The 24,020-nt window shown below is 43.0% G+C and overlaps 1 protein-coding gene across 1 annotated transcript in view; it reads right to left on the bottom strand.

Moving 5' to 3' along the window:
* The window catches only part of LOC127445109 (receptor tyrosine-protein kinase erbB-4-like), a 342,336-nt gene that overhangs the window by 3,716 nt on the left and 314,600 nt on the right, over positions 1-24,020 (bottom strand). The window contains exons 21-26 of the mRNA XM_051704908.1: positions 20,958-21,113; positions 20,612-20,687; positions 19,686-19,832; positions 12,833-12,930; positions 12,546-12,716; positions 3,568-3,871 (exon numbers count right to left, since the gene is read on the bottom strand). Of these exons, the coding sequence (XP_051560868.1) occupies positions 3,568-3,871; positions 12,546-12,716; positions 12,833-12,930; positions 19,686-19,832; positions 20,612-20,687; positions 20,958-21,113 (952 nt within the window). The remainder of the gene's footprint in view (positions 1-3,567; positions 3,872-12,545; positions 12,717-12,832; positions 12,931-19,685; positions 19,833-20,611; positions 20,688-20,957; positions 21,114-24,020) is intronic.

Raw genomic sequence — 24,020 nt, forward strand, 5'->3', positions numbered from 1 at the left:
TATTTACTGTAAATTTATGCAGTCAAGTTTGATGGTGTCACCCTAACTAAGATTATTCTTATTTTTGTGTCAGATAAATTCCGCTGTATTTATATATTATATCATAGTTAAGTAATCTTAACTGTCACTGGCCCACTGGTGGGCCATTTGGTGTTTTTAAAATTACTGCACTATTTTACAATCAAATCCTATTACAATCTTAATAAACTATATATTGTTGGAAAGATCTGAGTCTCAAGTTTCCATATTTGGCCACTGTTTTGTGATAGAAAGTACATAGCAACAGAAATGTATTAATTTGTGACATGATTATGCATCAAAAAATCTTAAGTTGCTGTGGAGTTGTAAGGAGTTGTGACCTTTATTAGGAATAGTAAATGTACACACTTACAATCATGCAAACTTCAATTTTCATGCTAAGGGTTCATGACATAGCATCCGTTCTAGATTTTGTCCAAAAATATTGAAATATAATGTAATAACTGTCACTGTTAACTGTTAACTGTCACTGGCCCACTGGCGGGCCATTTGGTGTTTCTAATTTTACTGCACTATTTTACAACCAAATACTATTATAATCTTAATAAACTATATATCACTGAAAATATCTGAGTATCAAGTTTCCATATTTGGCCACTGTTTTGTGATAGAAAATATATAGCAACAGAAATGTATTAATTTGCGACATGATTATGCATCAAAAAATCCTTTGTGATCTGCCGTGTATGTGGTGTGCCTTTATGTTTCCAGGCAAAGTGAGACTGCTTCAATCACTAGCATGACGAGAATAATTTTTATTTTAAGTTTTTTTTATAGGATAATGAAGAATAAATACTATAGTATTTTGATTTAATTTGACTGTTGTACAGCAAAGTCCTATGTGTTTTTTTTTTTTTTTTAAATACTATATATACTCTATATATTTGTTTATTCAGATCAAGTGGCCTTTGGACACTCCACCAATGGAGTTTTGCTGTCATCTTGTGGCCATTTTCTGGTACTGTGTCCAAAAAAAGTGTTACAGACATATTAAAACTTATAAACTCAAAAATTTGCACACAACTATGTTAGCCATATGACTTTGATTTTCTGGCATCTTTTTAGGCTTGATTATATTTTTAAAAAACAAAATTATAAAAGGAAACACATTTAGTGCAGTGTATTTTTATTGAAATAACTTCAAACTTCTATAACTTTTTTCTTTTCTTTTTTTAACTGCTTTCACTTCCACAATAAACTAAATTTAGGTCTGTACTCCCAAGCATTCATGAGTTATGACAATTTAAATTTGAGTATTTCATTTTTTTGGCCTATACTCAAAAAGGTGACTAACAGTTAACAGATTAAAATTATTTACAGTAGCTCCCTTATGTTGCTTCAATCACTGAGTTTCCATCCAAAATGTCAGCATTTGTTTAGCACATTTCTAAAAATTAGACTTAAGAAAATACGAATTGTTGCGTGTTTCCATCCACTACGTAATTCGCATTATCACAAGGGAGCTGCCTCATCATGATATAGCAGCTGAATGACCTCTCCCTGCTTTGGGGACAGTTTCATTTGCAAGATTGGAGCAAGTATCTCATTTTATTAAATGCATCCATGAGACACTGTAGAATAAGTGTAATATCTGATATAATGTGGGCTGAAATAGCTGCAATGCCCACACACCGCCAGTCTCCGCATACCTGGGAGCACCCGCTCTCAAAACTGTTCTGGCCAAGGCCAGACCTAGTCACATCAAGCTATTGCACAATCCTAACACATGCACGAATGGTCGAAACACGTCATTGTTTTGCAAATAAACTGTTTCCATCGCCTTAATGTGCATTTTAACTAACGTGAAACTCTAGAAAATCCTCCTTCTTCTAGCGCATTGAATTTTAAGCAAATTTAGAAAGTTTATCTGCATATCAGGCGTTTCCATTCAGGATTTCTTATGCGCAATTTCAAAATGTGCATAAAAATAATTGGATGGAAACCCATTTAATGTAGCTAGAAATTTAACTTATAGTGTAGCTAATTTCATTTTCAAAAGGGTAGCTTAACTTTTTTTTTTTTTTTTTAACTACTTTAAATTAGAAATAGCTTGTAGATAATTGGCAAGCTAAAGTTTCAAGGTAGCTATTTTTAGTGCTGAAAATGACAAGTAGTTTGAAGATTGGCAAGCTAAAGTTTCAAAGAAGCTACAGTTTCATAATTAGCAATTGTTTATAAGTTAACTGTAGCATACCTAACTACATTTTTAAAAAGGTAGTTTGACTTTTTAATACTTGAAATTGTAGCTTGGTAAGCTAAAGTTTCAAAGTAGCCTCAGTTTCAAAATTAGCAGTTGTCTGTAGTAACCTGTATCATTGCTAACTACATTTTCAAAGGGGTAGTTTAACTGTTTTAACTACTTTAAATGACAATTAGATTGTAGCTTATCAAGCTATCATTTTAAAGTAATTTCAATTTGTAAAGTTAGCAATTGTTTGTTAGTAAATTGTAGCATTGCTAACTACACTTTCAAAAGGGTTTAACTGTTTTTTTTTTTTTTTTTTTGTTTTTTTTTTTATTTTTTTTTTTTAGCCACTTTAGATTAGAAATAGCTTGTAGCTTGCTGTGCTAAAGTTTCAAAATAGCTTCAGTTTAAAAGTAAGCAACTTTTTTTAAGTAAATAGGAATGTAGCCACATAGTCCTTCAAAAGTATTCTTTTATTAAGTATACTTATAAAGGACTATGTGGCTACGTTGCTATTTAGCAAGGCAAATCTGAAAGTATCTTCCACTTGACTAGATCATAAAACATTATTAAAGAACAGTGAGCTCTCAGATCAAATGTTAAAACTTGTAGCTCACCACCCACAAATCATCTGCACTCTTTGGTTTGAGGTCTCTAAGGTGAAGGATGAGACTTATAACTGCTGCCAAGATTTGTAATGGAGGAACACAGAATCTATTGATTTATCATCCTACTCAACCGCTGTGTTAATGGAACATTAAATTAATGTTTTACTCCAGACACTCTTTTGTTTTAAACTATCTGAAGTGGAAAAAGAGAGACTGTAATGGTATCGGTCAGGTAGAGAACATGTGTAATAAAAGATTTTCAGAGTGAATTTACAGGAAACTTGAGAAAGATGAATTGTGAAGATTAGGGGTGTCTAAAGAAGCAGTAGGCTACTTACCAAGTCAATCCTAAAATGAAAAATACATTTACACTAAATAAATACTACAAAAACTAAAATAATGTATTTAATTGATCCTAATTTACTGAATGTATTAAACATAGTAATGAACAGCAGCATTTAACTAAATATTTTTTCCAAAAAAAAACAAACAAAAAAATAACTAAAATCCTTTACAGGGACTCAAATGGGTAAATAATGTTTTTATTTATTTATTTTTTTTTTTTGCTTTGCTTTTGTAGTGCAGTATTGTCATGCTACTGAAAAAAAGTTATGCGGTTAGTAGCATCACTACTTTTGGTCGTTTACTGAAACATACTCAACACTGATAGAAAGTAAAGATTATGTACTTTTATACACATATATCATTTAACAGTATAATGTGCTCTTTATATACCTGAGGATGATTTTTTCATTGGACTCATGTAACCATCTTCATCAATGTTGGTTTTGGGTCCCCTCTCTCCTAGAAAGACAGTGGGATCTGCACTGTAGCGCTGGCCACTGGAATCCTGCCCTGGGCCAGACACGAGCTGTTTTTTCAAGCTTCCGTTACAGTGTTGCTCTTTCAGAGAGTCCAGACCTGCCCCTTGTGTGCTTAGTGGAACAAAGATGCCACTTGCTGAAACAGCAGTGACCCGGGAACAGGCTCCCATCCCATCTTCTGGGCAAAAAACTGTATCACGACACCGCAGCTGAGACTACATGGGGATAAAAAAAAAATCAGGTTGGGATGGATCAGCCTCAAATTTCTTAATGAAATTATTTAAGTGTCTAAATCATTATTAAAACCATGATACAGTGAAATTACAGAGAAAAGGGTTGGGGTTGAAAAATGTTCGGGGGTAAGTCACATAAAAAATAACAGACATTTTTGTCCACTTGCAATTGGTTTTGATCCAGCTCAATTCAGTTAATTACATTTATTTGTATAGTTTGTTTTACAATACATTTTGTTCTAAATCATCTTCACAGAAAATAGACAAAATAGAAAACTCTTATGGAGTGAGTTATATAGATAAGGAAAAATACCTTGGGAGAAACCAGCAAGGAAAGCCCATCCTCCTCGAGCTAAAACCAAAAGTTGCTCTGCCCAAAAATGTTGTCATTTTATGAATTTTAAGAACATTGATGGATGATTTAAAACTTAATTAGAATTATTTATAATTACATATTTTCACAGTTGACATGTCAACAAAAAGAGCAATGTTTTGAAAACGCCATAGACCTAAAGTTTACCTTCTTCTAGGAAGTAAATTTACGAATGGCTTACTAAGAATTGACTCTGCGCATTAAACTAGTTGTAATGTAGCTCAGAAACTGAAATGTTGTTTATTTCCAATTGTGATAACCAGAAACCCTAACTATAAATGTGAACAAAACATAAACATGTACGACTTGAGTTGACTTGGAAACAACGTTACATTAACAACGTGGACAATGGAAAATATGAGGGTTAAATACATGAACATGGGAGAACACATGACAAGGATAACCAATAAACACAAAGAACTCTAAACAAGATAACAAGACAATCAACCAATGAAAACAAGACACAAGAACATGGAGGGAAACATGAAATCACATGACAAGGGAACCACATGACATGAAACAGGAACTAGAAATTTCAAAATAAAAGACATGAAAAACATGAACCAATAAAATACACATGACATATCCCCCCCACTAAGGAGCGGCTCCTGATGCACCAACACATGAACAAAACACATAAAACATGGCATAAACCCAAAGTTCTGTAGGAAGCCGGGGGGGGGGGGTGTCTTGAAGCATGGCTAGGCAAGACATGGTGTGGGGTGTGGCCTGGCAGAGTCAATGGAAAGTGGGGCCCTGAAAGGCTCAAGGGGCAGAGCCATGGAAGGCGGGGCCATGAGAGACTTGAGGGGCAACACCAGGGAACTTGGTTCCCGGAGAGTAGCCGACGGCTAAAAGGACCATGGTGGAGCTGGAGGTTCGGAGAACCAAGGTAGCACTCAAGTCTAGGAGGACCGAGAGCTCAGATGTGGCTATGACATGGCATGGAGTAGACTCAGGAGTGGCTGTGACGTGGCATGGAGCAGGCTCAGGCGTGGCTGTGACATGGCATGGAGCAGGCTCAGGCGTGGCTGTGACATGGCATGGAGCAGGCTCAGGCGTGGCTGTGACATGGCATGGAGCAGACTCAGGCTTGGCTGTGACACGGCATGGAGCAGGCTCAGGCTTGGCTGTGACATGGCATGGAGCAGGCTCAGGCATGGCTGTGACATGGCATGGAGCAGGCTCAGGCATGGCTGTGACATGGCATGGAGCAGGCTGAGGCATTGCTGTGACACGGCATGGAGCAGGCTGAGGCGTTGCTGTGACACGGCATGGAGCAGGCTCAGGCGTGGCTGTGACATGGCATGGAGCAGGCTCAGGCGTGGCTGTGACATGGCATGGAGCAGGCTCAGGCGTGGCTGTGACATGGCATGGAGCAGGCTCAGGCGTGGCTGTGACATGGCATGGAGCAGGCTCAGGCTTGGCTGTGACACGGCATGGAGCAGGCTCAGGCTTGGCTGTGACATGGCATGGAGCAGGCTCAGGCATGGCTGTGACATGGCATGGAGCAGGCTCAGGCATGGCTGTGACATGGCATGGAGCAGGCTGAGGCGTTGCTGTGACATGGCATGGAGCAGGCTGAGGCATTGCTGTGTCATGGCCTGGAGCAGGCTGAGGCGTTGCTGTGACATGGCATGAAGCAGGCTGAGGCGTGGCTGTGACATGACATGAAGCAGGCTGAGGTGTGGCTGTGACATGGCATGGAGCAGACTCAGGATCCGGGGCAAAAGATGGCTCTAGCTCAGCAACCATGATGAGGAACTCTGGCTTGGCGGCCATAATGTGGAACTCTGGCTCGGCATCCGCCTCCCCCACGGTGAACGTGGAACCAATAATATGCAGGGCGAGGTCAATATATTGAGCCAGGCTGTGGGTACTCTGACCGCCTGGCATCAGCAAAAAGATAGACTCAATCAGTCCAAAACGAAAAATATCTTTGAGGGCAACCTCATTAAAGTCCACCTGGCATGCCATGGTGCAAAAGTCCTCCACGTAATCTTCCAGGGGACGATTCCCCTGACATAGGCATAGGAGTTGAATTGCTGGGTTCATTTCTGTCGATCAGGTATTCTGTAATGTTGTTGCTGACGCTGGCAGTTTATTTCCAATCATGATAACCAGAAACTATAACTATAAACATGAACAAAACATAAACATGAACGACTTGACTTGACTTGACTTGGAAACAACGTTACATTAACAAACACCTGACCATGGACAATGGAAAACATGAGGGTTAAATACATGAACATGGGAGAACACATGACAAGGATAACCAATAAACACAAAGAACATCTAAACAAAATAAGACAATCAACAAATGAAAACAAGACACATGACCATGGAGGGAAACATTAAATCACATGACAAGGGAACCACATGACATGAAACAGGAACTAGAAATTTCAAAATAAAAGACATGAAAAACATGAACCAACAAAATGCACATGACATTAGTATTTTTTATTATTAATTTTTTTAATAACACTGCACCTTTAAAGTAAACATGAAACAACATCTGCAGCCCATTTTATCTCTGGAATGTGATGTTTTAGAGTCAAACTGGATATAAAAAAAATATATAAAAAAATTGGGTCAAGATAGGGTTGGATGATATACCGTTAGAATGTGCACCTCATTCTATTAATGTACACGATACACATTCTGTCGGAGAAATGGAGAAGGAAGGCAGAGCGCTACAGGTGAATTCAATGGCATTCTTCTCGTGATCTAAATATGCTTCTCATCACACACAGGCATCTGTGTTTCACGTGATTGTCACGTGCACTGTCTCTGAAGCATTAAAGTGCACGCGAGTCCAGCAGGCTTCCAGATTGTGCTCCACAGACAGGGGAACGCAGAGTGTGTGATAAATCTCACTACTTAATACAGTTTCTCTCTATCGTGTCACAAACTTAAAAACTTGTGAGTTTTGAGTTTTATACCTTAAAGTGCTATGGAGGAAGTCATACTGTACATCTCAAACCGTGAGAGAGCCCGACATTCTAACCGACACTGACGAGGAAAACAGCTAAAACAATGTGTCTGTCACGAACGCCGGTGAAGATTCCTCAATCAACCACCGGAGGTCTCACTCACCTGAATATTAACATTGAACTACACTTCCCAAGTGCCCACATGCCTGGACTGATTACCCTACACCTGCCTCATATCACTCAGACTACTTAAGCCCCATGTGTGTGTTCATTCTTTGCGAAGTATTGTTTGCCCTGGCTACATTTCTGAGTGTTATTACTTACTCTGTTGATCTACCCGTGTTTGACTCTGCTTTGGATTTACCTTGTATGATTCTCTGCTGCCTGCCTATTATTGTGTTTGCCTAGACTATCTCTATTGCTGTTTTGCTGCCTGCCCCGATCCTTTGCCTGTTTGACTACGTTACTGCCCTGTCTCTGATGTTGTTGGTTGCCCTGGTTATTTTATGTTGTGTTAATAAACCGCACATGGATCCCACTCAGTCTGAGCCAGTGTTACAGAAGACTTCACCAACTACCGATCCAGCGGTCCTCATGCAACTGTCCAGTGAACTCTCTGCCCAAGCTAACCTACTGCCATCTCTCCAACAACAACTTTGTTGACTCACCACACTAACGGAAGAGTTAGTGAAATCCGTGCGGAGTCTCCATCAGCCCGCACCTGAATCCACTTCCACAATGCCTCAAGCGAGTCAGGTACCAGTCTCAATGCCTCATAGTACAGTGACTGCTAATCCATGTTTAGCCTTTCCAGAAAAATTTGATGGCACCCCAATCAAGTGTAAAGGCTTCCTTATGCAATGCTCTATGTTGCTGGCTCAACAGCCCTCGTTATAGCTGTCTGATGATAGTAAGATCTCTCTTGTGTGTTCTCTGCTCACGGGTAAGGCGTTGGAATGGGCAACAGCTGTCTGGGCCAATCAAGGACTAAACCGCACCACTTTCAATGAATTTATTCAACATCTGAGAGAGATGTTCGAACATTCTGAGGGAGGAAGGAGTGCTGGTGAGCAACTGCTTGCGCTTCGTCAGGGTAGAAATACTGCAGCTGAACTCGCTCTGTCTTTTCGCACTCTCGCTGCGCAGACTGTGTGGGTGGAGGACACACTAAAACTGCTGTTTCGTCAAGGATTAAACATTGATGTGCAATCTTAGCTGGCCTGCCATGTTGAAGGCAGAACCCTGGACCAATTCATCGACCTCGCTATTCATATTGACAATCTCATTCACTCCAGGAGATCAAATCGATTTACCAGTCCTCTCACTCAAATGGATCAACCCAGTGATGTCGCTGAACCCATGCAGGTTGGTCGAACTCATCTCACCACAGAGGAGCGTGAACACTGCATCAGGAACCATCTCTGTTTATATTGCGGCCAAACGGGACATTTAAGAGCTGACTGTCTGACACGACCCCCTCAAACACACAATCACAGGGTAAGTGTGTTGATTCCCTCTATCCAAACCACTACTTGTATTGAAGTGCCAATAAAATTAACGTTCCTGTCAGATACCATCATCACTAAAGCCTTGTTAGATTCGGGAGCAGCGGGCAACTTTATTGGCCCGACAGCATAAGATACCACTAATTTCTTGCAACTCTCCTTTGGCAGTGGCAGCGCTAGATGGGCATCCCCTGGGGACCGGCCAGGTTCTGTACACCACCACTGACCTCATTCTGCAAGTTGGAATTTTACACACTGAAACAACACGCCTCTTTGTCATCCACTTTCCACACCACCCAGTTATCCTCGGCTTACCCTGGCTGCAGGACCATAACCCTGCAAATTTCATGCCGTGAGAAAAAGATCATGCGATGGGATCCCAGGTGCTCGTCCAAGTGTCTCAAACCAATCATCCCTATGTCTGTGAGTACCAACGAGTCCAACATAGCACCACATATACCTTCTGAATATGCTGATTTGTTTGAAGCTTTCAATAAAACCAAAGCCTCGTAACTACCACCGCATCGATCTAGTGACTGCGCCATTGATCTGTTACCTGGTACTTCACCTCCTAGAGGCAGAATCTTTGACCTGTCAGAACCTGAGTCTAAAGCCGTGAAATCGTACATTGAAGAAGAACTGGCCAAGGGTTTCATTCGTCCATCCACTTCACCAGCAGCAGCAGGATTCTTCTTCGTGGGAAAGAAGGATGGGGCCTTCATCCTTTTATTGATTATCATGATCTAAATGATATAATTGTTAAATTCAGATATCCCTTACCCCTGGTCCCCGCAGCTTTGGAACAACTAAGAACTGCTAAGTTTTACACTAAGCTTGATCTACGTTTCGCATACAACCTCATTCGTATTCGAGAGGGGGATGAGTGGAAAATTGCCTTTTCTACCAGCAGCGGGCACTTTGAATATCTCGTTATGCCATTCGGACTGTCCAATAGTCCATCTGTGTTCCAGTCTTTCATAAATGACGTATTCAGAGACATGCTTTACCAGGGCTTAATTGTATATATAGATGACATCCTGATTTATTCAGACACCCTGGAGGAACATATCAAGCAGGTCCGGGCAGTTCTGAAGCATCTCATAGAACACCAATTGTATGCCAAAGCAGAGAAATGTGAATTCCACCAAACTTCAATTTCCTTCTTCGGTTGTATCATCAGTCCAGAAGGGGTGTCTATGGATGAGGGCAAGGTAGGAGCAGTTCTAAACTGGCCTCAACCCACTACTGTAAAGGAACTACAACAATTCTAAGGATTTGCAAATTTTTACAGAAGATTCATTCGAAACTTCAGCACTGTCGCCGCTCCACTCACCACCATGACAAAGGGAGTTAATACCAAGCTTCGCTGGTCTTCTGACGCCATCCAAGCCATTAATGAATTGAAAAGTCGCTTCATTTCTGCTCCTATTCTGCATCATCCTGATCCCAACGTACCTTTCGTGGTTGAAGTAGATGCATCAAACACTGGTATTGGCACTATCCTCTCTGAATGCCAAGGTAATCCTCCTAAGCTTTTCCCTTGTGTGTACTACTCACGTAAACCCTCCTCTGCTGAACATAAATATGATGTGGGCAATCGTGAACTGTTAGCCATGAAAGCAGCATTCGAAGAATGGCGACACTGGCTGGAGGGGGCCAGACATCCATTTCTGGTATTAACCGATCATCGCAACCTCGAATACTTGCACTCAACCAAAAGACTAAACCCCAGACAAGCCAGATGGGCACTATTTTTCACTCGTTTTAACTTTTTAATCACTTATCATCCAGGATCAAAGAACATCAAAGCCGACTCACTATCCCGTCAATTTGACTCCACTCCTCAGAATCCCTCTCCAGAACCCATCATCTCATCGTCTCTGATCCTAGCTCTGGTCCAGTGGGACATCATGTCCAAAATCTCCCAGGCACATGCACAGAACCCGGCCCCTCCAGAATGTCCACCCAACCAAACGTTTGTGCTACCTACTCTACGAGCAAAGGTAATCCGCTAGGTGCACTCCTCCACAAGCTCTGGCCATCCAGGCATTACTACCACAGTACAATTGTTAAGAAATCGGTTCTGGTGGGAGACATTACAGGCAGACACCAGTACATTCGTGAATGCTTGTCACACCTGCGCCACAGCAAAACCCCCCAGACAACTACCGGCAGGGTTGCTACAACCTCTACCTATTCCACAATGACCTTGGTCCCACATTGCCATTGATTTTGTCACTGATCTACCCATCTCCCAAGGTAACACCACCATATTAACTGTCATTGATCGTTTTCTAAGGCATGTCGACTAATACCCCTGCTAAGCTCCCATGAGCCTTTGAAACTGCAGAACATCTTTTCCATTATGTGTTCCGCTGCTATGGTCTTCCTGAAGACATTGTCTCTGACCGGGGCCCTCAGTTTACATCAAGGGTTTGGACAGCTTTCTTTCGATTACTTAATGTCAATATAAATCTCACTTCTGGTTATCACCCCCAGTCTAATGGCCAGACAGAACATCTGAATCAAGAACTCACCAAATTTCTTTGCATGTACTGTCAACAGAATCAAGCCGACTGGAGCCGCTTTCTTCCCTGGGCAGAATATGCGCAGAACTCAATCCTCAAACCCTCCACAAAATTGACACCCTTTCACTGTGTTCTGGGGTTCCAACCCCCTCTATTTCCATGGTCTGGTGAACCGTCTGTTGTACCTGCTGTTAACGACTGGTTTCAGCATAGTGAGGCTGTTTGGGATCAAGCTCATGTCCATCTACAGCATGCCATCAACAGGGGAAAGGAACAAGCAGACTGCCATCGTCGTCCCAGTCCCAACTACATGCCAGGACAGTGGGTGTGGCTTTCAACCCGGGACCTTCGTCTCCATCTACCTTGCAAGAAGCTCAGTCCAAGGTATGTGGGTCCATTCAAAATCCTAAAACAAATCAATCCTGTGTCATATCACCTCCAATTACCTGCTAATTATCATATTTCTCCCACTTTTCATGTCTCTCTGCTGAAACCTGCCGGTGGTCCGAGGGTGGAGGAGGAAGGCGGTGATGCAGGCCCCTCACCCATGATCGTGGATGGGGAGGAGGCATTCCTAGTATGAGATCTGCTAGATTCCAGACGTCGGGAAAGCCAGATCCAATATCTGGTAGATTGGGAGGGGTACGGTCCGGAGGAGAGGTCCTGGGTCAAGGTGGATGATATCCTCGACCCCAATTTCATCACAGAAGTTCATAGGATTCACCTGGAGAAATGTCCTAATGCATTATTTCCTTTGTTGCATTGCTTTCAGAAGATGTCGAGTTTCTTGAGGAAAGTTTTATAATAATACTAGTCAACAACATTAGACTGAAATGTGAAATTTTGAGGAAGTAGTTTTCATTTATAAAGTATTTAATTAAATGACTGGATTTTCAAATATAGGCATTACAATATGGTTATTTAATATAAAAACACATTTTATTAGATTATTTTTATTTTTTATGTAACTATATTGTGATATATTTAGTTATCATGATATAAAATTAGTGATATCGTGATATAAGATTTTGGTCATATCGCCCACCCCTAGGTCAAGACATGATTCTATATCCATCAAGGGAACTATTGGATTGTAAAAAGTAAGTGTTCAAAAACAGAATGTGGTGGTTTGAGGGGAGGGGCTAAAAAAATAAGAGGGCTTGGTGACATCAGCCTAAAAATAATTCAGAGGTGGAGCATGTTATCACAAATGTTTGTTATTACGTGTATGATAAATCTTCCACTGTAAGACAAGGAACATCTATTTAAACAATTAAATGGAAAATGTAAGCAATAAAAAGAAAACCTAACTCTACTAGTATCCATGTGTGGTCTTGACGTGTAAGAGGAGGTAGTGATACTGAAGGTCTGAGGAACCAAATACTCCTCAGCATCCATCAGATCTTCCAGCTCCTCCTCATCTAGAAGATTCTGGAAGAACTTGCTGTGGTTGGGACTGGGCAGCATCATGTGATCATCCCCCTGAGACAAAAATGACACCATCACTCACTGCAATCACCTTGAGTTTAATGTGTGGTGTAGGACAAAATTATTAAATTTCAAGGTGAGATGTAATACAAAAATAACAGTATTCTCACCTGTATGACCAGGTATCTCTGAGGGTCTCTCGCCATTCGGCTGAACTCTGCAGCGAGTTCTTTAAATCTAGGCCGACTATCAGCATCAATCATCCAGCCTGGAGGAGAGACAGAGTAAGAAATGCCAGTTACAAAACACACTGAATTTTATGGTGTATTTAAAGGGATAGCTGACCCAAAATTTTAAATTCTCTTTTTATTTTCTCACCCTCATGCCATCCCAATTGTGTGACTGTCTTTCTTCTGCTGAACACAAACAAAGATATTTAATGAATATCTCAGCTCTGTTGGTCCTCACAATGCAAGTAAATGGGTACCAAAATTTTGGAGCTACAAAAAACACATGAAGGCAGCATAAAAGTGCTCTAAAAGATTCCTGTGGTTAAATCTATGTCTTTGGAAGCGTTGTGATAGGTTTGGGTGAGAAACAGATCAATATTTACCTCCTCTTGTACTATAAATTGTCCCTGCCCAGTAGGTGGTGATATGCACGATGAAAGCGCCAAAAACAAAAGAAGAATGTGAAAGTGAAAGTGGAGATTGGTAGTAAAGGAGGACTTAAATATTGATCTGTTTCTTACCCACACCATTATATAACTTCTGAAGATATGGATTTAACCACTGGAGTCTTATGGATCACTTTTATGCTGCCTTTATATGTTTACTGGAGCTTCAAAGTTCTGGCCAACATTCACTTGCATTGTGAGGTCCTACAGTACAGAGCTGAGATATTCTTCTAAAAATCTTCGTTTGTGTTTAGCAGAAGAAAGAACATCATACAAATCTGGGATGGCATGAGTAAATGGTGAGAACATTTTAAATTTTTTGGTGAACAATCCCTTTCAGCAGCATTTATATTAGGTCACTATATAGATTGCACAGAAACATTTTTTAACTAATGTCATATAAATTGTAGTCCAGTGTCATTTCTGGCCTGCAAAAAGTTTTGTAATATAAACAGTTTATTTCAAAGGTTGTATGCACATAAAATGCAGTTGGGAAGGTGACACATACTGTATATATTTTTTATTTTATCAACATCAAAATTTTAGGTTAACATATAGATGAATATCTAAGTGAAAGTGTATATCTTATGTTTTGTAACTGGTCACCATTTATTTATTTATTTATTTTTTCATAATGTTTAAACCCTTTTGCCTTCACTATTTTTTTAAAAAAGTACAAATATTTCATGTAGTGTAATAATTCAGCATAATAGAGTATAACAATTATAAACAGATATCTATAGAAATAGATAGATCCATTTGTATGACTTTAAGCTGCTGTTTTACATTAGTGTTAAAAATTGCCCCAAATTAATGAACTAACTGTTACAGTTCTATTATATCTCTGACAGGAAGTGACATGCCCTCACCTTACAGAAGTCTGCTCCTTATTTCCTCCCAATTAACTTAGTCCCAATTAGTCTTTCAGTTCTCACCCTCAAACAAATTACCCAAATGAGCAGCTCACGGAATCGCACCATGTCTCATCTCCATCAGTATTTAGCATTTCATTGTCCGTGGGGTTACAGATGTCACAGTGTGTAGAATCACAAACAACAGCTTACAGTCAAAATGTAATTAGAATTAATGGGTTCAGTCAGTGTCTCTTTTTTATCTCTCTGTGTTTATTTAATTGAGCCAGCTAAGACACCCCACTGTTCACCCAGCTGCTTATTTCCACAGTCTATAAGATTGTCTGGATAATCTTATAGATTACACATATAATTATGTGACATAATTTGAAAGTGGAGACTTTGTTGTACCAAAACAAAAAAAGAAAACGTCATGGTTACTGGTGTAACCTCCGTTCCCTGATGGAGGGAACGAGACGTTGGTGTCGATGTAGTGACACTAGGGGTCACTCTTGGGAGCCCGAGACACCTCTGGTCTTTGATAAAAGGCCAATGAAAATTGGCGAGTGGTATTTGCATGCCACTCCCCCAGACATACGGGTATAAAAGGAGCTGGTATGCAACCACTCATTCAGGTTTTATGCTGAGGAGCCGATATAAGGTCCGGCGATTTCAGCGGGTAGTTCAGCGTTGTGGCAGCAGGGACCAACATCTCGTTCCCTCCATCAGGGAACAGAGGTTACACCAGTAACCATGACGTTCCCTATCTGTCACTCACTCGACGTTGGTGTCGATGTAGTGACACTAGGGGTCCATATACGAAACGCCACAAAGCTGAACGGTGTTACGTGAACTGGCGGTGTGTGGTGGGCAGACTTGCTCTGTGCCTCATAGCCAGCACACCAGGTCAACACGTAACCTCCCCCAACACAGTTATGAGTGTCGAACGGCCCTTTTTGGGGACAAGTCGACTACCCAAAGATAGAGACAGGCTTAACCCAGTCGTGGCCACTTTTCTCCTTCTCTTTTTCCACTCCCTAAAAAAGAAGGGGGATTATCCGACTGGGGTGCCAGGTCTAGTCGGGGGGTGTCCCTCCCAAGGGGAGGACACCGCGGAGACCACACCTCGCCCCAAGATAGGGGGGGATATTTAAATGGACCCTTTGGGTCGGCCCACCCAGTCTGAGGCTGATGGCGAGATAACCGCCATGCTTGCCGGGCCGCTGCGCGTGATGATTGGTTCCTGGGTTCGGGGCGCCGCTCGCCACGCCCCCCCCAGTCCCTTTTTTCCCGGAAGTGCACGACGAGCTGACAAGGTCATGGAAGGCACCTTTTTCTGCCCGAAACCGGCCTCCCAGCTTGTCCGCTCTCACTACCCTCGATGGTGGGGCAGCCCACGGGTATACGGAGGTCCCTCAGGTGGATAAGGCGGTTGCGGTGCACCTGTGCCCGCAAAGTGCAGCCACCTGGCGGGATCACCCGGCACTCCCTTCCAAGGCCTGTAGGACGACGTCATCTCTGACGGCCAAAGCCTACAGCGCCGCTGGTCAGGCCGCCTCTGCCCTGCATGCCATGGCCCTCCTGCAAGTACACCAGGGCAAGGCACTAATAGAACTGCACGTGGGTAGTCCTGATCCCGATGTGATGCAGGTCACGGCACTCGGGCAGGCAATGTCCACCCTCGTGGTCCAGGAATGCCACCTGTGGCTGAATCTGGTCGAGATGAGGGACGTGGACAAGGTTCGCTTTCTCAATGCCCCCAGATCGGCCTATTTGGTGACACCATCGAGGACTTCACCCAGCAGTTCTCGGTGGTGAGGAAGCAGACGGAGGCTATACAACACATCTTGCCCTGGCCCGGCTCAAGTATCCCGTCTGCTCACCGAGGGCGTCCCCCTGTGGCGGCGAAAGCCCAGGTGGCTCTGCCTCAGCCTGAGCCCAGATCTCGGCCCCAGCGTAGAGCCCCCTGCAGGAAGCTGATGCCCCTCACCTCACGGGCCGACATGAGGACCCGGAAGGCTCCCAATCACCCCTGAGATGGATGACCCAGGGAGCTTGATGTCTGCTGCAAACCTGGAGCTGGTATCCAGACCACTCCATCCCCCAGTGGAGGACCAGGAGGTAAAACCTTGGTTTCCTTTTCTTTTATGTTCACTGCACCCTGAACGGGCTGCGGTACCCACATTCTGAAAAGAGCAGTTTCCTCACTCCCTGGGTCACATAGCCAGTGTTTACCCCCGCTGTTGTCACAGCAACCGGGCACTGAGCACCTGCGACTTAGACGCCACGAATGTGGGCCCCCCGCCTTCGCGCGTCCAGTCGCACCACACTCACACCCATGGCCAGGTGGTTGTGACGGACTACGAGGATGGTCAAAAAGTCCCTCCTCCCCCATTGCCGACCCCTCCGACGCCGGGTACATGGAGCAAGGTAAGTGCTTTGAGGATCCCCTCAGCACAGCCACGAGTTCGAGAAGAAGCGAGGCTCTTCGACATCGCATCCCCTGCTCCCTCCCGCCGCGAGGCCCCACCCACAGGTACATTAAATGCGATCGTCCCCTTAGTGCCCCTCGCTTGGAGCTTGGACATGTGGCTAGCGCTTTCCAACCCGTCGTGGTGGTTGGCCACGACCATCCGACTTGACTACGCTATTCAGTTCGCCAGGTGCCTGCCCCGGTTCAGCTGCGTCCGCTTCACTTCAGTGAGGGGCGAGAACGCCGCCACCTTGCGTGCGGAGATTGCGACCCTTCTGCGCAAGGGCGTGATAGAGCATGTCCCTCCAGCTGAGATGAAGAAAGGGTTTTACAGCCCTTCATCATACTGAAGAAAGGAGGTGGGTTGTGGCCAATCTTGGACCTGTGAGTTCTGAACCGGGCCTTACACAGATTCCCGTTCAAGATGCTGATGCCAAAGCACATTTTGGTGTGTGTCCGGCATCAAGAATTGTTCGCGGCGGTAGACCTGAAGGATGCCTACTTTCACGTCTCTGTTCTACCTCAACACAGACCCTTCCTATGGTTTGCTGGGGAGAGTGGAGACTCCACCCCCAGGTGGTCCAGCTGATTTGGAGTTGGTTCAGAAAAGCACAAGTAGACCTATTTTCCTCCTGAAAAACCTCCCACTGCCCACTCTGGTATTCTCTGACGGGGGCCCCCCTCCTCCCAGACATGCTGGCACACAGCTGGTCCCAGGGGCTGCGCAAGTATGCGTTCCTCCCAGTGAGCCTACTTGCACAAACCCTGTGCAAGGTCAGAGAGGATGAGGAGCAGGTCACCCTTGTGGCCCTGTACTGGCCCACCCAGACTTGCAATATGAGTACACTCCACAAGGAGTCTGGCATCCTTGTGGGCACTGGCCCATGGCACCTCTCTAGCAGACATCTGCAGGGAGGCGGGCTGGGCAACACCCAATATCTTTGCAAGATTTTACAATCTCTGGGTTGAGCCAGTTTCATCCCGTGTTCTGTCAGGAATACGGACAGCTGGCTGGGTGTATCGCTTGCGTACAGCGCCTTTCCCTTCCAAAGAGGCGAAGATGTGCACTTCTTTTCCCATGCGAGTTCACGAACCCGTGAACCCTGGATGTCCTTCCTCCCTAGACATGTGGCTCGCGAATTCAGTGGAGGAATTCACAGCCGGAACCAGTAAATGTGCTAATATGTCCTTACTGAGGTAGGTGCTCCACAGGTGCCGGTTACTCCGGTACCCCCTGTGATGTACTGAAGGGGGACCTGCGTCTCCCTTCAACAGAGCCCTCTCTGTCCCAGTCGGTGTGTTTGTAGAGTTTCTCCCCTTTCAGACAGGACCTACCACCGCACCTCTTCCATGTGTGGCTCTGAGCCCACATGACATGCTTGCCACATGTTACCTCCCCTCTGGGCAGGATGTGGTCTCCACGGGGACTTTTCCCCCTGAAAGAATAGGATATGAAAAGAACACCTTCCCCGGTGCATATATTGAGCTTTAAAATGGCCCCAGCCAAATAACCGAATACCCTGTGGAGAGAAAACATAGAGAGAAAATGCTGGCACACACGGCTGGTACGGCCTGCTTCCATACTAGATACGTCTCTTTCCCCCTAGGGATGTGGGGAACTATACGTCATTTTTGGGGGCATTGGGGGAGGCTACGTGCAGACCGGTGCACCTGCTACTACGCACGCAGCAGCTTGCAGTTCAGCTAGTTGTGGCGTTTCATATAGGGACCCCTAGTGTCACTACATCAACACAACGTCGAGTGAGTGACAGAAGGGGAACATCTCGGTTACTGTCATAACCTCTGTTCCCTGATGGAGGGAATGGGATGTTGTGTGAGTGGTTGCAAGCCAGCTCCTTTTATACCCGTATGTCCGGGGGAGTGGCATTCAAATTCCACTCGCCAATTTTCATTGGCATTTTCTCAAAGATCTGAGGTGTTCGGGGCTCTCAAGAGCGACCCCTAGTGTCACTACATCGACACAATGTCTCATTCCCTCCATCAGGGAATGGAGGTTACGACAGTAAATGAGATGTTTTTTGGCAATTTCAAGCATTGTATAGCCTTCTTTCCTCAAAACAATGATTGACTGATGAGTTTCTTTTTTGCCATTTTTGACCTAATATTGACCTTAAGACATGCCAGTATATTGCATACTGTGGCAACTCAAACAAACAAACACAAAGACAATTTTATGCTTCATTTAATGAACCAAATAGCTTTCAACTGTGTTTGATATAATGGCAAGTGATTTTCTAGTACCAAATTAGCAATTCAAGGATTAGGTGTTGGAGTGATGGCTGCTGGAAATTGGGCCTGTCTAGAATTGATCAAAAATGACTTTTTTCATATAGTGAGGGTGCTGTTTTTACATCAGTAATGTCCTGACTATACTTTGTGATCAGTTGAATGCCACTTTGGTGAATTAAAGTACCAATTTCCGAAACAGCAAAATCTGTACATTATTCCAAACTTTTGGCCGCCAGTGTATATATGTAAATATGTAGATTGTAATATAACTTTATTTTGGACAATAACATGGCTGAAATATTTTAGGAAACTTGAAATTACAATACCGTTGAAATATCAAGGTACCGGTATATGAATATGGTAATCATACAGTGCCATGGTAAATTTCAAAGTACATTGGTATTACCCTCTGATACCTTTATTGTAAGTTAAGTCATTTTTTTACACATTTACACAAATCATCCCAAAGCAGCTTTACAGAAAATGTATGCTCTACCAGAAAATTATGGTGTGATGTCTTAAAGTCCTCACTGTGCAGTTTAAATCAATAATGCGATTGAAAATCATGGCTTAAAAGTTATTGTCTTTGGGACCCCAGTAAGCAAGCAGAAGCCGACTGGACTATCAAGCACATTTTTGTAACTGTTCCATCTGTGGATATACTGTATACTATATATATATATATATATTCCTAATTGCTCATCAGCAAGGTATTGCATAATGCATCAACAAGGTACATTGGTACAACAAGATACCCCCTCCCTTCCACTCACATTTCACCATCACCATGTAGACGTCTATAGTGCAGATGGGTGGCTGGGGCAAACGCTCGCCCTTCTCTAAGATGTCTGGAATGTCTTGCGTAGGAATGCCATCATAGGGCTTTCCTCCAAATGTCATCAGCTCCCAGATAGTCACCCCTGAATAAGAGTAAATAAATACATCATATCATGTACAATATAAATACATTTGTTATGTATGTAGTTATTTCGTGAAAAGCACTCTGAGCTGTACCACACATATAAAAATAATGGTAGCAATATATTTTACAGTGCTGTTCTATATTTACTTACTATATAATTACAACAACTACATTAATTACTATGTACTAACCCTAAACCCAACCCTAACCCCAACCCAATGTTGCTCAGTACTTTTGTACTTACTGTACTCAGTACTTCTGTAAGCATACTAAAAGACTGTAAAAATCTGTAAGACTGTCCACATATAATTTATAATAATTATAATTATACAATGATATATATATATATACATATATATATATATATATATATATATATATATATATATATATATATATATATACACACACACACACATATATATATATATATATACACACACACACACACACATATATATATATATATATATATATATATATATATATATATATATATAAACTTTATACTAGAATATATCATTAGAAATGTGCAGTATTTTTATATTCAGATTTAAACCAATATATGATGTATACACTTACATAGTCTAGGTTTACAATTATATATTATATTATATTATACAGTATATAACAGACAGTCCTGTGCTGCATCTTTAATGTAGCTACATTTAAAAATATTTTCATTTCTTTGAAAAGTGAAGGACTGCTCACCAAATACTGTGTACATAGTACTAATCATGCGAAATACAACCCTATAAAAAGTAGTGTATAACTTACCATAGCTCCATACATCACTCTGGTGTGTGAACTTCCTGTAGTGAATGCATTCCAATGCCATCCACTTGATAGGCATCTGCATAAAAGAGAAATCTCATTAGCATATCATCACATGGAAAAATAAAGTTATGCGATCATATTTATTTTAAAATACATTGATCGTATTCTAAAATAAGAGCTCTTTAATTTATGAACAAAAATGATTTAGCACTCAAATATAAAATTCATCCAATCAAGTGACAATCATTCTCACTAATTATTGAAGGTAACTCACTATATTATATACTGTACATATTTACTTAAAAATTAATTAAATGGATCCCAACCCTTCAAATTTAACACTGACCTTTCCTCCATCTGAATTGTACTCCTTTTCATCAGCATCCAGCAATCGAGCAAGACCAAAGTCAATAATTTTAATGTGGTTTGGAGATTTCACCAAGACATTACGGGCAGCAAGGTCTCTGTGCACCAGTCGCCTTTCTTCCAGATACATCATACCCTACCAAAGATGATATCTGAGTTTTCCTTTCTACAAGCACCAAAGCAATCAAAATATAACTATAACTTTACTGTTGATATTAAACATAAAGCATATCTAAAAGTGGAGGTCCTAAGGGAATTCTTCATTGTTATTCACAGTAAAATAAATACACAATTAATCAAAAGTTCAATAAGTAAAAAGATAGATTAATTAATAAAACATCAACACTTTACAATAAAGTTGTATTTGTTAACATCAGTTAACAATAATTAACATAAACTAGCAATAAACAATACTTTTACACCATTTATTAAACTTTGTTAATGTTAATTTCTACATACACTAACAATAATTATTTTTTATTTTTTTTATTAAAAGCTGTATAATTTCATATTAGCTAATGCACTATTAACTAATATAAACAGTCAATAAACAAAACTATTTTGACAAATTTGCATTAACAAGGTTTAAGAAATGCTGTAAGAAATAGTACCTAATATATTTGCTAATGTTAAAAAATATAACCTTATTGTTAAAACATACCAACAAACATTTAAATTGCTTTGAATTTTGTTACTGGTGCAGAAGTTTTTTTAACTGAAACATTCTCATAAAATTTAGTAGGAATGATTGAAATTATTGCAAAATTTGAATAATTAAATACAAATATGTTGTTATAGCAATGCCACAAAAAGTTTTACAGTGTTGCTTATAGATTAAATTTTTTTCTTGGGATCAGCAGCCCTGTGTTTTAACCAATACAACATATTTTCCAAATCTTTCCAAAGATCTTTCCTGACTATATCTGTTACACCGGCAGTGCCTGCTATCTCTCCTGAACGCTGCCAGGGGTCGCCATCTCCAGAGTACTAACCCTTCTTTCACAAACTACATTTCCCATAACCCTCCGCTCAGACTGATTACTCGCCCACCTGTTTCACATTATCTCTGTCTATTTAAGTTCCCTGTTTACACACATTCAGTGCAAAGTCTTGTTCTGCCTAGTCTGCAATTCTGAGCGTTATTTACCATTACTGTTCCCTCTCTGTCACTCACTCGACGTTGTGTCAATGTAGTGACACTAGGGGGTCACTCTTAGGAGCCCGAGACACCTCTGGTCTTTGATAAAAGGCCAATGAAAATTGGCGAGTGGTATTTGCATGCCACTTCCCCGGACATACGGGTATAAAAGGAGCTGGTATGCAACCACTTATTCAGATTTTCTCTTCGGAGCTGAACGGTCATGCTCATTGAGTTGAATCCTACTGTTCATTCACCTCTGCTGGATCTGACGGCGCATTTCAGCGGCTTCTCCCTCCTCTGCACTGGTGCACTGCAGGGAACGCTCCTGGGCACTTCGGCAGAAAAACAAGAGAGTATGTTTTCTGAAAGAGCTTTTTTTCCTCTAAAAGAGTATATATTTCTCTAAAAGAGCGGCACACACGGAATGTCTTTTTAAAGACGCGTCTTTTTAAAGATGCCTTTCCGATTGTGTGTTATTCCTGGTTGCGGTCGTTATCTCTCAACTTCAAATGGTCATGATCGCTGTCTTTCGTGTCTGGGCACGACCCACACGGAGGCAGCATTTGTGGATGGTTCATGTTCTCATTGCGAGAACATGACCATGGCAACGTTGCGGTCGCGGCTTGCTTTCGCAAGAAAGCAAGCCACCCCAGCGGCTCCCCGCCTCGGTCCTTCTACCTACGGGTATGAGGCCAGTGCGGCTAGCACTAGAGGCGACTCGTCTCTGCCGGGTATCCCCCCGCGGACCTCCCATTCCCAAGCATGCTCGTCTGCCCCAATCGGGCTTCCAGATGTTCCTGGGCTTGCAGCGCCACTCAAAGCAGCCACGTCCTGCACCAGTGCCATTCTTCCCGGAAGTGCACAAGGAGCTGACGAAATCGTGGGAGGCACCTTTTACTGCCCAGCCCTGATTCCGCAGTTCCCCCGCTCTCACTACCCTCGATGGCGGGGCGGCCAAGGGCTATACGGTGATTCCCCCGGTGGATAAGGCACTCACGGTTCACCTATGCCCGCAGAGCGCCGCCACCTGGTGCGGACGCCCTAAGCTCCCATCCAAGCCCTGTAGGCTCACGTCGTTCCTGACAGCTAAAGCCTACAGCGCTGCAGGACAAGCCGCCTCTGCCCTGCACGCCATGGTTCTCCTGCAGGTCCAACAAGCCAAGGCATTGAAAGAACTGCACGAGGGTAGTTCCGCCCCAGATTTGATACAGGAACTACGCTCGGCAACCGACCTCGCTCTCAGAGCGACGAAAGTCACAGCGCGGTCTCTCGGGCGGACGATGGCCACACTAGTGGTCTAGGAGCACCACCTCTGGCTCAACCTGGTTGAGATGGGCGAGGCCGACAAGACACGGTTCCTTGCTGCCCCCATTTCCCAGGCTGGCCTATTCGGCGACACCGTCGAGGACTTTGCCCAGCAGTTCTGCCCCGGAACGGCTCAAGATCCCGCACCCTGTCTGCTCGTGGCCTAGGGAGTCCCCCTGCAGTGACTGCACCGGCTCCACCGCAGCCCGCCCCTTCAGCCCGGCCCCGGCGTGGAGCCCACCACAGGAAGCAGATGCCACCCGTCTCACAGCTGGCACATAAGAACCCACGGAGGTCATCAAAGCACCCCTGAGACGGGCGACCCAGAGACGAGGGAACCCACTCACTTGGAGCTGGTAAAAAGACCACTCCATCCCCCGGTGGAGGGCCGGGCGGAAAATCTTTTGTTGCCTTTTTGTTTGATTTCGCCGCATGACCAAGTGGCTGCGGTACCCAACAGTTCAGCAAAAGAGCGGCTTCCTACCTCCCTGGGTCACATACCCGGTGTGCACGGTCGTCACCATGACTACCTTCCACGGGTTTTTTCTTGCTATATTGGCACTCCAGCGGTGGCCTTTCTGCCCCTGAGTGCCCAGC

Source organism: Myxocyprinus asiaticus, chromosome 8, assembly GCF_019703515.2.
Source record: "Myxocyprinus asiaticus isolate MX2 ecotype Aquarium Trade chromosome 8, UBuf_Myxa_2, whole genome shotgun sequence".
Classification (NCBI taxonomy): Eukaryota; Metazoa; Chordata; class Actinopteri; order Cypriniformes; family Catostomidae; genus Myxocyprinus; species Myxocyprinus asiaticus.